The sequence below is a fragment of the Henckelia pumila genome, chromosome 1, assembly GCF_033568475.1.
Source record: "Henckelia pumila isolate YLH828 chromosome 1, ASM3356847v2, whole genome shotgun sequence".
Taxonomy (NCBI): Eukaryota; Viridiplantae; Streptophyta; class Magnoliopsida; order Lamiales; family Gesneriaceae; genus Henckelia; species Henckelia pumila.
Genome location: NC_133120.1, coordinates 38,490,084 through 38,505,887, shown reverse-complemented (window position 1 = coordinate 38,505,887; position 15,804 = coordinate 38,490,084). Strand labels below are relative to the sequence as shown.

Below are 15,804 nucleotides of genomic sequence, written 5' to 3'. Positions count from 1 at the left end.
ACCTAAAGAGGTTGGATGAAACCACTCATATTGAAAGTGAAATTCTTTACGCATTTTTGCTTTGCTCGAGCCTCAATCAATTGTTGTTCTTTTTCTACTAAATATTTTTTCAAACTACCAAGAGCTTGTTGGAAAGCAACTCTACCCCAAGGATATTTATTAAAACCATCTATATCATTAATAAGATAAAGTATCTTGTCATCTATAGATGGATCACATTTCTCCTTAATTGGCCATAGAAGTCCACCAACAAATAACAAACAAGCTAATCTGATTTTATCCATATTCACTGCAATTAAAGAACTACCAACCATCTCTTCTAATTTCGCACATACATCACTCAATAAAACTATACTCGCCCTGGAAAATGTTTTTCATGAAAATCAGTACATTCTTGATTGGTGGAAAAGTATCGCTGCAAGTGATTAAATTTCCAAATTGTGTGTTTTTTACCATGAATTCAATATCTTCTGGATTTAGACTATTCATTATTATCTTCGATATTTCTTTGTAACGTGCTTGAACTGTTAGTTTGCACTTGAAAGCCTTTTTTCTGGGAGATAGTTGAGTATCTAAGTTTATCTGTGTTCGTAAGACAAAATAATATCAAAATGATATCAATTTTAAGATTACATGATAGAAAAAAAAAAAAAAACCATCTCACCCTATTCATAATCAAAATATAACCAAAAGATGGTCTCTATACATCATAAAAATGGTCTTCGTAGACCATCTAATGGTCTCTAAAAACCATCCAATGGTCTCATTAGCAAAAACACGGTGCACATCAAAAAATGATGTCCAAGACACCTCTTTTTCCCTTTTTTTTTCTTCGTTTCGAGTAAAAAAAATGAAAGAGTTGAATAAATAAAAAATCCAAAGAAAGTTCATGGCCAAGAGGAAAGGTGCACATTATAAAAATGGTCTACATAGAAATGGTCTCTACAGACGGTCTCTAGAAACCATCTAATCTTGAGGCAAGACATGTAAATAAACTAGTGCAAAAAAATCCTAAACCATTGAAAGGTCTCCAAAAATCATCTAATGGCTCTATAAGCCAAAACCTCTATAACTCCATATTAAGGAGCTTATAGTTGTCGGACTTGACCGAGTAAATTTTCTTCAAACATTTCTTCTATTTTCGATATGTTCATTATCACTAATTTCGAAAAACAAAAGAGTTCAAAATTTCAAATATAACCGGTCCCTCCCCTCCCTTGGAAGCCCTAAATTCACAATATTCAAACGTATTCGCATCTCAATTCTGTGAAACTAGACGTTGATAAGTTAGTACATATCATAGATATTTCAAATTGATCTATGAAAAATCACCTATATTTTCAAATCGTACAAAACATCACAACCCAGAAACTATTACAAACAAATTTCACAACATTTTTGCAAAACAGGTAAATAAAATTACAAGAACTCTTTCATTCGACATCGAAAGTAGCAATGGTCGTGTGATGGTGAAGAAGATGTGCTTTCGAAGAAGATGGTTGTGGGAGGAAGAAGATTTCCACTGGGGTGGGGAATATATTTTTTGGATAAAGATATGGAAGAATGGAGGAAGATGGTCACATGAAAGGAAGATGGTTTATGTTGACTATACGAAACAAGGGTTTACGAGCGAGGCAAAGCCAGGGGTTTATGTTTAATGGTTGGATTTGTGAGTAAAAATGTTTTAATAATTTATTTAATAGGGTTATTTTTGTAATATAAATAATGAAGGTTATTTTTCAAAAGTGGTGTAAGGGCTAAATCTTCGGCTCACAGACCACAGTTGGTGGTCCACGTAACTCCGCTTTCATCGTCGCCGGCTACAATTTTTTTTTTTTAAAAAAAAAAAACCCCCCAAATTAAAGCCCTGTAAATCCCCAAATTTTGAGAGCAAACCCTAATTCCGATCTGGATCAGGTGCGTGGAACAGTCGAAACCCGATGAAATTCGCCTGATCACGCCACGTGGGGTGACAATGGATTTCTCCGAACTGGAAGCAAGCGAGGGTTTGCGTTGGTCATGGCACTCGTGGCCCGTCTCCAAGTCTGAGGTTGCGTCTCTAGTAGTTCCACTATCAGTGATGTGCACGCCATTGATGCCATTCAGCGAGCTTCCGATCCTCCCGTACGAACCCTTGAATTGCTCCCAATGTGCTGCCGTTTTGAACCCCTACTCTCGCGTCGACTACGTCTCCAGGATCTGGACCTGCCCTTTTTGCTACCGCAAAAACCCGTTCCCGAAATCGTATGCCCATATCCACGAAAACAATATTCCTGCCGAGCTTTTTCCCACTTACAGCACGGTTGAGTATCATTTCAGCAAAGGGGGTTCTGGCCCTGGTTTGGGTTTGTCTTCGAGTTCGGGACCAGTCCTGGGTAGGAGAGAAAATGGGCAGTTGGGTTTGGGGTCTAACAGTAGTTCTTTCTCGAGTTCAGCTGCATACTCCGGCTCGGGTTTGGGTTCTGACTGGGTGGGAAGTGTGGTTGGGCCAGCTTTTGTGTTTGTTGTGGATGCTTGCACATCAGAGGAGGAGTTGGGGATGCTAAAAAGGGAGTTGTTGCATGTCATCTCACTATTGCCAGAGAATGTTTTGGTAGGTTTGGTGGTTTTTGACTCGATGGTGAGGGTGTATGATTTGGGATTTGCAGATTGTTTGAAGGTCATGGTTTTTCATGGTGAAAGGGAGGTTTCATCTGAGAAGGTATAATGCGTAAAGATTGCGAATTTGTAGTGATGCTTTACATTTGATGATAAGGATGATGCTCATTTTCAATCTATTGCTCAAATGGTATGAATTTGATATATGATCATGCTGTTAGTGGAAGATGTTCACTTTTTTTCTGATTGAACATAATCAACCTTTTTAAGTTGTCATATAGTTTTTGTTGATTCGTCTCTTTGTGAAAACTGAATATATATACGATGATGGGGGAGCTTCTGAAAATGACAATGGAATTTAATTTCATACGACTTTGTTTTCTTTGGTTATGTTCTAATGTTTCATGTATTATATGATGTTTTCTGAGAGTAATTTTGTTTATTGTCCAATCAGAGGAATTTTGTTCCTGTGTACAGCAATGCTTGTTTTCATTGCTGCATTTGGTTATTGAAAAATAAGACGTCAAATGTGCATGAATCAAGTGACTCTTAAAAGAACATGCATGGGATACTAGCAATTTAGCCATTGATAACCTATTCATACAACAATACCCAACTTAATTGTGTGCTTTATTTCTAGCATTTAACTTACTGGCATATTTTCTCAGATAAACCAAATAACTATTTCCTCCCATTATTTCCATCAATATATAGATTTTTGCTTCCAAAATATTCATCTTTTCACCCTTTTCTTAATCATGTTCTAAACCTCACTATGCTCATACTTTTGCTGGATCTAACTTAACAAGATTTGGAATTTTCACCACAAATGTACCTTCTTTCGCATGAACGTTGTTAGTCCGTAAAATAATGACTGTACTGTAAGCCAGTTGTTTTTGGTGAAATGGAACTTATAGATGAGCACTATTCGATAAAATGTCCTCACTTAGAGTTGTAGCTATGGAATATTAGATCCAGTACAAAAGATTCTTGCTTTCTCAACTATAGCAGTTTATTTTTATTGACTCACCCAAGTTTATTGCCTTCTTTTTGACAGGTCAAAGAGTTTCTGGGGCTTCATCACATGACAAAGTCTCTTGGAAAGTTATCGGCTGTGCAAAGTCGAGGCTTTCTGTTGCCAGTATCTGAATGTGAGTTCAACATCACAACAGCAATTGAAGATTTGCATTCTTCAACCGAGGTCAGGCCAGGCCATCGGCCTCTAAGGTCTACAGGGGTTGCTATATCGGTTGCTGTTGGGCTCTTAGAAGGACTCCTGAACACTGGATCTCGTGTTATGGTCTTCACCTCAGGACCTGCAACAGTTGGCCCCGGAATCATTGTTAACTCAGATCTTGGTGATGCCATCAGAACTCACCGAGACCTCAATAATGGTTATGCTTCCTACTATAGAAAATCTACCACATTTTACAAGAAAATGTCTCAGAGATTGTCTGATTCATCTATCATTCTTGATCTGTTCGCATGCTCTCTGGATCAGGTTGGAGCAGCTGAGTTAAAAATCCCAGTTGAAAATTCTGGTGGTTTCATGATGTTAGGGGAATCATTTGATTCTGAGCAATTTAGAAAGTGCTTGCGCCACCACTTTGATCGTGATGATGATGGAAATCTGAAGATGTTCTTTGATGCAACAATAGAGCTAGTAACAACCAAAGATGTCAAAATTTGTGGAGCTCTTGGCCCCTGCGTTTCGTTGAAGAAGAAGAATAATTCCGTGAATGACAAAGAGATTGGCGAGGGTGGCACTTACATTTGGAAACTTGGTACCCTGACCAGCAAAACGTGCATTGTTTTCTTATTCGAAGTTGCCAATGAACAGAATGTTCAGCCTAGTTCGGCATTTTTCTTACAGTTCATAACACGTTATAGATATAGCAACATGGGACTTCGGAAGAGGGTGACAACTGCTGCGAGAAGGTGGGTGGGTAAGAATTCACCGGAAATTGCATCTGGGTTTGATCAAGAAGCAGCTGCTTCGGTAATGGCTAAACTAGCCATTCATCGAACAGAAAATAGTTTTGCTCATGATGTTATCAGATGGCTTGACAAAATGCTGATACGTTTTTCAGCCAAGTTTGGGGATTATGTACCGGAAGATTCATCCACCTTCCGTCTCTCAACGAACTTCTCCTTATATCCTCAGTTTATGTATTACTTGAGAAGATCCCAATTTATCGATGTTTTTAACAGCACACCGGATGAGACATCTTATTTTCGTCTCATGTTAAACCGTGAGGGTGTTGTAAATTCTCTTATCATGGTTCAACCAACTCTTTTCCAATATTCTTTCGATGGCCCCCCTATCCCTGTAATCCTGGACATATGCTCCATCTCCCCAGATGTAATTTTACTATTTGATTCCTTCTTCTACGTTGTGATTCACTATGGTTCCAAGATTGCACAATGGAAGAAGCTCCGCTACGACAGAGACCCCAGCCACGAAAGTTTCAAGAAACTGTTGGAAGCACCCGACCTTGACGCCGAGCAATTGGTAACAGAAAGGATTCCTGTTCCAAAACTTGTTAAATGTGACCAGCACAGTAGCCAGGCAAGATTTCTTCTTGCCAAGTTGAATCCATCCGTTACTCAGAATTCAGAATATACAGATGGTACTGATATTATATTTACCGATGATGTAAGCTTGCAAGTATTTATTGAGCACTTGCAAGCTTTGGCAGTGCAAGGTTAATCGAGTCGAATGCATCGTTTTGAAGCTGAGTATGATCATTGAAGTGAGCTGTTTTCTGGTGTCACAAAAGAAAACTCTAATGGAAGGGGGAAGAGGGTTGATGTACATATATATGTATTTGGTGTTGTGATATTATGTATCCATTTTTTCGGCATTGCTTGGACTAATTTTGTGCTATTGAGGGTTTTGGAAAAAATTGTGTGTAAATAAATGCCTTGTTTGATATTGTTTCAACTCACTTCCCATAGATGGCAAATTGTATCTGATATATCTCAACTGTTTCATATTATAATGTCGAACTATTTTTAAATTATCAAACTGATGGATAATGAAAATGGTGAAAAGAAGAACAAAAGGTAAGTGACTTCGTTCTTGTTAGCCAAAAATTCAATTTCTTTATGTATTAAAGTTTTGGGTCAATCAGCATTTGACAGCGGGCGCAAATCTGAAAACAAATTGTATGGTAAGTTATGGTGAGTTGCATCAGAAATTTGAAAGTTAAAACAAAATGTATGGTAATTTACTTTGGAAATTAAATTATATTAAAATTTCGGGGTTAAATGTTAACACATTTTAGCACGTGTAGCTTAGAGATTTTCTCAATTCAATCCCTATTTTCTTTAGTCTTGTACAAAAATGATCACACAACCCACGCAAGTATGACTCAAATACGAATTTTTTCACAAGGTATTTTCTCGAATTTAAGGGAGAAGAAATCTGATGTGCAAGATTTTATTTGTTATCACATTGCTATTATTATTTTTATTATTGATACTTATTAATAATGTGAACTCTTTGGATGAGCTAACTAGCCGAGCTAATTAGACTCCTCCAACAGCTGATGAGCTGTTGCTGACCTGAAACCACGAACAAGAGTGTTAAGGGGGGCCGGAAGGTGTTTCGGCGTATCCCCTCCGACGCTCAAGTCAGATGCTAGGATAGCGAAATATAGTGAGTGGTGTGTGCACTCGAGTGAAATTGAAATTACAAATAATGAAAGTGAACCTGGTATTTATAGGAGATGGCTCCGGGTTTAGCGCTTACCTTCCTTATCAAGAACCCGAGAATCCCGGGATCATAATCCCGAATATCTAGGCTGAGATCTCGTCCGAATCTCATTTGACAAAGGAAATATTGATATGTCTGATCTAAGCTGAACGGTCATCACCAAGACACTATATTGTTGCTCTCCATGAAGTCATATGGAGAGTGGTGAGTGAGCTATTGCTGAAACTCAAAGCTCACCATAAACGCTGATCCTAACATTTTAGCTAATTTTCTAAGGTTATCGAACCAATCTGCTAAGCTAGCTTCCTACTGACATCGAGGCCGAGCTAAGCTCCCAAACTCCGGAGCTGAGCTCCCGAGCCGAGCTGAGCCTCCGAGCCGCACTCCCGACCCGACCTGAGAAGTATAGTGGGGGAGCTTGGCCGAGCTCCTGAGCTCCCGACCTAAGCTGGGAAATATGGTGGGAGAGCTTGGCCGAGCTCCCGAGCTCCCGAGGCCGAGTTCCCGAGCCGGTCCTAGTTGGATAGCAAAAACCTTTTACTTTAGGGTCATCGATGAGTTGAATTAATTTTCTCCTCCGGATATCAATTATTGTTATTATTTTGATGCAGTAAAGGTGACGGATTTGTACAACTAACAACCCACACAAGCATGACTTTGAGACCTCGTTGTTGTTACTAGACCAATGCATCATTGAAAAAATAATAATAATCGAATTCTCTAAAATGTCATGTGTCTGATAAATAAAAATAAAAATAAAATTTAATGGGTTAACGCACATGCACACCATACTTCCATATCAACGTTGAAATAAAATAATTAGAAAATTAACATTGCATTAATTGAGTTAGATACTTAATTTTAACCCAAACAACCTACTTGCATGTACGTACAAGGTGCAAAATTTTTCTAGTTGGATAAATGTCTGTGACATAAGATTTTTAAAAGATTATTGATTTTCTATAGGGGTTTTTTGTTAATATACTTTTTTAACTTTTCAATTTTCACCAATGGCTAAATATAATTCACCCCAATTTTTGTTCAAATAAAGGACAATCCTGTAACGAGATCACATTTTAAGGGGTGGCAATGTAATTTACCAAAACATTATTATGACAGGTCAATTTCAAGAAAATACATTACAAAAAACTCAAAAGGGTATCTTAAAAGAAAACAAATAGGCCTTGGCGGTACAAACTTAAGTAGGGGCAGGCACCATACAATGAGAGTAGAGATGTAAACGAGCCGAGCCGAACTTTTGAATGTTCAAGCTCGGTTCATTTATCGAGCTTATTTAACGAATATATTCATGGCTTACGAGCTTATTCGAGCTTTTATCGAGCCTAAACGAGCTTAATATATTTAGACTATGAATTTAAATATTCATTAAATTAATTAAAAACTAAATTATATTTTTGAAAAAATATAATATTATTATTAAAATTTGTAATTTTATTCTAATAAATTAATTTTTATAGATTTTTCAATATTTTTCATAAGTAAAGTGTAAATTTATAAATTAAATATCAATACTATTATTTTTTCGTCTAAGAGATGACGTACGAGCTTGTTAACGAGCATGCTCACGAGCTAACGAGCCGAATATTGTAAAGCTCGAGCTTGGTTCGTTTGCCTTAACGAGCCTCATTAAACGAGCTCGAACGAGCTTTTAACGAGCCGAGACCCGAACAGTCCGCGAACTGTTCGTCTCATTTACATCCCTAAATGAGAGAATATATGCTACACCGGGAGCTTTATTCTCGGTGAGTTTGTATAAGATGTTCGTGTATTCTCGGTGAGTTTGTGTAAGATGTTCGTGCGTTTCTGTTTTATACCAAGATATTCACGCGAATATCTTATAAAAAAAAAAAAAAAAGGGATACTTCTCCCCCTATAGCATAGACTTACCCCATACATGAACAAAAAAAGGAAGGATGCCTGCAGCTAAACATTACCAAAAGCTAGCAAAAAAGAAACAAAAAGACAGAAAATGTACATAAAATGCAGAAGCAAAACCTACATAGTTTACAGTAGTACACAGGTCAGATTATAATGATTCCCCAAACTTCCTCTCTAAAATGATCTGACCAAGTTTCGTGTACAAAGCCCGTTGCTCTTCGAATGTGAGGTTCATCAATATCTACAATGACACAATATCAATATGAAAAATAAATAGGGCGACAATCAAGTTGGCTTTAGCTTAGGATCGAGAGTGGATTGTAGAAGTAGAATATGCTGCCTAGCTAGAGCTATAATCGACGAAAATGATTTAACTCAATTTTTTTATAATCATATAGCATTTTAAGCATCATGTTTTAGTGTTGTGTCATATAGGCAACCACATAAAACATTAGGAATAGTTAATGCTTCCAACATAAAGTAAAGGATAAACAAAATTTTAAGGTGTGATGAAATTATTATTTAACTTTAAGGAGTCTCCGAGATGTTCACAGTTTCATTACCTGGTCCATAATCATCTCGATCGATAGGCTTTGAGGAACGATAAAGGATTGGTGATAGATATAAGCAAAAACAGCCATAACCATCTGGACGGTAAGAGGAATGTTATCAAAACAATGGTATGGACATCTTCATGGCACACAAGAATGAAAGTCGTACGAATATCTCTGTATCAAAATCTCGTATTTTCTCAAACTCACCTGGCAATCCATTCTATCAGTGATCCCACCATGTCCAGGAATGCTATCGCCAAAATCCTGCAATAGCAGGAAAACATTGAGAAATTCATTGCAAGACTATTAAAGATATGCATAAGTTGACAAATGTCATCACTTAAACAAGAGATTTCAAGCCTGGATTGGTGGGGGAAATGATACAAAACCTTGATCTTGAAAGCTCTTTTAAATCCACTGGCAAAAAAGCCTCCAAAAGGTGCTATAATTGATGCGAAAAGTCCAAGACACAGTGCATGCCATTGCACAGGAAAAACAAGAATTTCCTTCCAAAGAAACTGCAAAATAATAGTAACAATGACGATGATAAAGAAAGGTAGAAAATGAATCAGCATTGCAGCACATAAGTAGTTATCTCAAAATCAGAAATATGTTGGCTAGAGTGCAAAGAAGATGCAGATACGGGTAGGCATAGCTGAAATATTCGAGCATGCAACAGCAGAATGCACTTTCGGTTAGATTCTAGATTAGTTCTAGATCATAAATATAAATGCCCCTATAATCTTTAATGCTGTTACATCTCTTGTTGTGATACCAGAGGGGCTCTCCTATCAGGAATGCTAGTCTTTTGGGTTTGGGCTTTCTGTTTGGACTAAAGGCATAACATTGGTGTTTCCACAGGGAGACGAAATAGACGGGGCCGTCTGGGAAAGGTTAACCATTCGGTGAGTATCGGTAATGGTCATATCTATACTATATATAAAGTTCGAGGCTCCAGTGGTCCGACTTTGTAGCACCAATTGAATTTTTAAAAAATGCCTATATCAACTTAAAAAACTATTCTTTCTCATTTAATAAAAAATACCATGAACATATTTTAGTACATTTATAATTTATCCATAACTATAATATCTCATCCACTTTTCAAATTCAAGAATTCACATATATCTATACAATAGAAAATATATTTAACATATTTAGTACATTGGTGTTTCCATAGCTCTGCTTGCAATCGCGGAGTAGCCGCTACGCTTAAAGAATTCGTCTAGCTACCTCTAAGCTAGTATTTTGGGCTTGAGCTCTCCTCTTAGACTTCTGGTATAACATCTCTTCTCCCTGAATTGTAATTTCTGGCAAAGATGACACAAACACGTCTTTCTTATCTCCATACTAGACAGATATCAAGCTTTTTGTCCAACGTATGGTCTTTTCCCATAAAATGGCAATTTGACACCATCTAAATGTTTTTTCATTGGAAAATGTATAGACAAAAATGGGATTTGTCGCATCTGTAAAGAAAGGCGGGAAAGAAGGCATGCAATTTTGAGGCTAAAACTAAACTTTCAAGAAAAAGAACCTTTCCTCTGATGATTGAAGATTTTTGGAGAAAAGATCAATGTGTAAAAGGATGGAGCAGCTAAATCAATTACCCATCTAGGAAACCACTCTGGTACATTGAAGTACTCGGGACTGAAGAGGGGATCAGGATCGCAATTAAGCCAACCGGTCGATAAATCCTGCTTATACATTACAAAGTCAAAAGAAAGCTTCATGTTTCTCGAAAGATAAGTATGAAATTCGAAACAAAGAGATTGAGTATCATCCAGTAATGTTACCTTCCTTGGGCATATTAACCACTTAAAGCGAGCAAATACATTGGCAAGCTACAAAATGAGTTAAATAAACTCATCAGAACATGCTTTAAAGTTGATTTGTTGACCATAACTCTAAATTGATTTTCTGTTACCATCTATAACGTTTTTCCTTATCCATGTCATGTTTTTGTTCAATGATTAGGACAAAGAAATTAAATACTAAAAATTATGACAAGTCAGTCAAATATTGGCCATTGCTTTAAAATTTTCTCAAACAAATGGATAAAATATATACCAAAAATGCAGAGACGACCGTAGTAACTGATGCTCCAATGAAGCCCTCCCATGTTTTCTTCGGTGATAGCTTGATTAAAGGAGTTCTCCCAAAGAAAAACCCGAAGAAGTAAGCGGCGATATCATTGATGACAATAAGTGAAGCTGGAAGAAGGAACCTACAAAGTCATCAATCTATATTTATTACTGCTTAACCAAGAATCAAGCAGAAAACAGAGACATCGGAGTAACTGTAAAAAAAAACGATTTACTATGAAAAAGAGACTTATTAAGATATGGTAAAAAATTCTCCAAGAATTTAAGTGAGAATATGGCAGAACAGCAATAGTTATGCATTGTAATTATGTTTTAATCAAACGGGAATTTCAAATTTGTTTTACCAGAAAATTCCTTCAAATATATTAGCCACAGTAAATGATGACTGTGCAAACACCACAATTAAAATCATGTGTGTCCACGCATATTGGCCAAATTGATACTTGTACATCTTTTTCTTCAATGTAAGTATGAACCACATAAAACCTGAATAACAAAACAAGAAGAAATATCAGCTATACAGTTAACTATACCATAAAACCACATGAATTATAAGTATGCAGTTTGTCTTCCTGACTGAAACGACAGAACAAGCTCAAAATAGAGAATACAGCACAACACCAACTCCACAAAACCAGAATGAATTATTGAAGAAAAAAGTACAATATCATATAGTACCAACCTAAAATGTAGAAGAAATAACAGGTAACCATGTGATACTTGATAAATCTACTAACGATCTTATAGAGGAATTTGTCTGTCATCACAGTGTTCACAAGTCTCCGATTGAGAAATCGACCATAAACAAATAACATTGCGGTGAAGAAATATTGCCTGAAATACAGAGTACAAATTGTTACACACAGAAATTGCGCTACTGGCTTCGGAAATTTTCGGCCAGTAACATAATGTTAATAGCAGTCAGATAATTTTAAAATATAAAAAGGCGGATGAGAAGCTGTTCCAGATACCAGTTTAAGAGTCTGAAGCCTGGGAGGCTTTTATCTTCGTGTGCTCTCCTAAGCAAATTGAACAGCTCCTTTGCCATAAAAATTTGGATAACAACGATCATGGCCCATATGTACAGATGACCCATATAGATTATCAAAGCAAACCCTCCAATCATCCAAACAGATGAATATATCCGTATTAACATAGACTTATACTTGTTACGATCATTAACAAGCAAATGGCTGCCATTTGCTGCGTTAACTCCAGGAGGGCTCTAAAGGTTCATAAGTGAAACAGAAATTAATCAGAACTCTGAAAACCATGAATACAATCAAGAAGTAAAAATGTAAAATAATTTCAATCTTATCAGATCAAGTAATGGAAAAAGAAACAACCCTGAACAAAGAGTTCTCTTCCAAATTTTCTTAAATGAGGCTAAGGCTGTACCATTAGAGTCAAGCATGCATGCCAAAAGACGGTTGGCAGGGGCAACTGAAAGTCACCTATTTACTAAAATATTTTTATGTATCATAAAGACACAAAAATTATACGATTTTAACCACCCCTAATTTTTTCAAGTTTGATTTCCCCATTATGCAAAACTCCTAGATTCGAGCATGAAAAATGTCATAGCAGAATTACTAATTGGTCAGTCTTCTCAAATCTCACCATTCTTCTTTGAGCAGAACCTTCACTTAAAAATCAGAAATGGGTACGGACATTTCATAATGTTAACAAATTGTCGTGAAAGAAATGAACTCCAAAAGATAACTAACCTCATTTGAACCCTTGCGTCATCTTAACCGTGCAGTAGGCCCACTGGTTGGTGATGGGCTGCCAGAACCACTATCCTTTTGCATGCTTCTCTTTGATTCACACCCCACCGAAAATATATGGCATAAATATTTGAAGACCGAGAAGCTACAAGAAGATCTAATGACAAACAGCGGAAAGTTTAGATCCACTTGAACTCTGTTTAGCTGGAATAAACAAAATTAAAGTTGCATAAGCTGCTAAACATAACCTTTAAATCTCATTTTCCACAGGCTAGGCTCAATATAACAACAAAAATGATATTCAATTACAAATTTAAGTGTTTCTCGATGTTAATTCAAATTTTCCTTGTCACTAATCTTTCCTTAATGTTCAACTTCTTATCAACATTCAAGTTCAACTCCTCTCATTGAAAAAAAAATTAAATTCAATACACTTGCAGAATTCATCATCAACAACAAAGCCTAAGTTTCCAAATATAAAAACATCATGGTTCCATAGTTGTTTTAGCTCTCCAGCAACTATAAAAGTCGACATTTTTCATTAACACGGAATGCTGCATACATAAAATAGTAAAAGAAGCAGAATCAAGAAAATCTGAGTTGCTCGAGTGAAATTAATTATTACAAATTTACAACATAAAAAGGTTGCATCTTTACTCAAGAAAGAAAACAAGAAACTCAAAACAAAACCCAGATAAAAAATAGAATAGTTACATCAGTCTGTGAACTCTTTAGCTAAACTGTCACACACACAAAGAAGGCATCGTTATCATCTTAAAACTAATGCTTCAATAAAAATCCCTCTACGCAACAACAACTTGGCACGTATACAATCAGATGAAAAATGAGAAGAAGAAAAAAGGGAATAAATACAAACCTTTGCTTTGTGTTTGCGTTGGAAGAGAGGCTCTCAGCGAGGTACTTTGTAGAAGACGGGACCAGAGGCATTAACATTAGTTTGGGGTGAAGAAAAAAAGGAGCTTGTTTACAATTTTAGTTCCTCCAATTTTATTAATTACGAAAAAGTCCGATTTGGCCACACAAAATTGTGATTCAAGAAAATCCTGTAAAATATTCTTCAAACCTTTTTTAGTAAATATTACTTTCATTTGACTTTCTATTAAATAAATTCTATACCTTAAGTAGGATCTAAATTTTGGCACAATATATTGTTTCAGAAAGTTTATTGATGTATATCTCGGATCACAAAGACTCGTGTTTTTGCTTTTTTTGTTATTCTCTACCATATTAGGAGAATTCACGCCACAACAAATATGATTTTTTTAGTAGCGCAGCATCGATGACGCACATCAAGGGTAGTGGGAGGAGTTTTTTCAACTTTCAAACAAAGGGCGCTCTTGAACCTTTGTCTTTTTTTTTTTATTTAAAAAATATTTTTTTATTATTTAATGATCAAAGTTTGCCGGTCGTTTTTTTTTTTCCTTTTTTTTATTTATTTATAACGTTAATTTTTTTTTTGTGTTTTTTTTTTAAATTGTATTTATAGTGGTTGTAATTTTATCCTATAAATACACATCAATTTTTTTTTAAAATATATATATAAATTTCAACTAATAAAAATAATAGTTATTTTTTATTTAATATAATTAATGAATATTAAAAATATATTCATGATAAATTACGTATATAAGAATATATTAAATGTATATATTGATAGTGTAAATTAATAGTGTGTTTTATTAAAATAATAATTGAAATATTTGAAATGAGTGTGGGGACTAAAAGAGTTGTTTGAGGTTCTTATTATAGTGGAGAGTTGAATGAGATTTTTTGTTTTTGATGTGGCGGAGTAGGGACCACAAAAGAGTGTTGGGGGAGGTTTACCATTGTGGATGCCCTAAAAGCATGTTATTATTTACGGTGTGTGCATTCACGTGCGTTTTTTTATATTTTTATAGCTTTTACAAACAATGGCAATCTGTGTGAACGTGATGTTAAAATTTAATGTTTATAGCGAACTTTGCGCGCCAAATTACTTGATTAAAAGCACGGCACTAGATTACCAAATATCATCGGACCCTTTCTCTCTTTTCTCTCATTGTCAAACCTCAATTATCATTCCTACTCCAACAACTCAATAGCCAAGAATAAGAGACGGCATCGAAGAAGATTTCAAGTTCTGGAAGCTTTTTCATCTTGTTTTCTTGAAAACTCTTTCATCAACAAGAGTAATCTTTGATCTATAGAACGATGTAATTATTGATAAATTGTGAAATTGATATATGAACTTTTGTAAAAAAATTAATGAGTACGTGGTCAAACTAAAAAGTCAAATTTACACTTTATGTAAATTGCTTTTAAGTCCAATTAGATTATTTATTTCAACTACATACTCATTTTATTTTTTCAACATTGTTTTATTGATTAAAATTATAGAATAAATTAAAAGCTTATTGATAAAAATATATTTTTTTATATTCGAATTAAAGTACAAATTGAACACAAGAGGAAATATTTTGGAAACAAAGGGCTAAGATTTTTTTGGCTTCAGGAGGAGGATGCAAACACTAAACTTTTCCATAAAGTATGCTTCTACTCGCAAGCGAAAGAATAATATTTTTCAACTTCAAGATGACATGGGTAATTTTTGTACTTGGGATAATGGACTGTCTGATCTTATTCTTACTTACTTTCAGAGTATGTTCACTTCTCATGGTTGTGAGGATCAACATGTTCTTCCCCATGTCTCTCGATGTATTGATGATGTTCAAAATCAAAGTCTTCTTAGGCCTTTCACAGCACAGGAGGTCCTAGCAGCGCTTAAGTCCATGCATTCCGATACTTCACTTGGTCCAGATGGTTTAAATCCCGGATTTTACCAGAAAGTTTGGGACATCTCAGGAACGCATGTAATTTTAACATGCCTATCTTTTTTGAATCAAGGTTTCTTGCCGCCTAGTCTTAATGATACACTTATTATGCTCATTCCGAAAAAGAACAGACCATCCAAAGTTTCGGATCTACGTCCCATTTCCTTATGTGATGTGCTGTACAAGATCGTGTCTAAGGTTCTTGCAAACAGATTGAAGATTGTTCTGTTGGGATTTATGCCCATAAACAAATGTTTTGTTTTATGTGAGGAATATTTCAATATTATTTTTGCATGCATATTTTGATGTTTTAATAAATATCAAAAAATTCCAAGATTATTGTTATGTGAATTTAAATATTTGTATATAAGT

The 15,804-nt window shown here is 35.5% G+C and overlaps 1 protein-coding gene and 1 pseudogene across 1 annotated transcript; one reads left to right on the top strand and one right to left on the bottom strand.

The window, feature by feature from the left end:
• The first annotated feature begins 1,772 nt into the window (after positions 1 to 1,772).
• Positions 1,773 to 5,548, top strand: LOC140889795 (protein transport protein SEC23 G). The gene is made up of 2 exons (XM_073297527.1): positions 1,773 to 2,701; positions 3,656 to 5,548. The coding sequence occupies exons 1-2, from the start codon at positions 1,976 to 1,978 to the stop codon at positions 5,306 to 5,308; spliced, it is 2,379 nt and encodes a 792-aa protein (XP_073153628.1). The 5' UTR covers positions 1,773 to 1,975; the 3' UTR covers positions 5,309 to 5,548.
• Positions 5,549 to 8,289: 2,741 nt separating this feature from the next.
• LOC140875065 (phosphatidate cytidylyltransferase 1-like) lies at positions 8,290 to 13,552 on the bottom strand (annotated as a pseudogene).
• Between the last annotated feature and the right edge of the window lie 2,252 nt (positions 13,553 to 15,804).

Coding starts and splice junctions, on each gene's coding strand:
- LOC140889795 (XM_073297527.1), top strand. CDS start 1,976: ATGGATTTCTCCGAACTGGAAGCAAGCGAGGGTTTGCGTTGGTCATGG. Junction 2,702..3,655: donor GGGAGGTTTCATCTGAGAAG/GTATAATGCGTA, acceptor TCTTTTTGACAG/GTCAAAGAGTTTCTGGGGCT.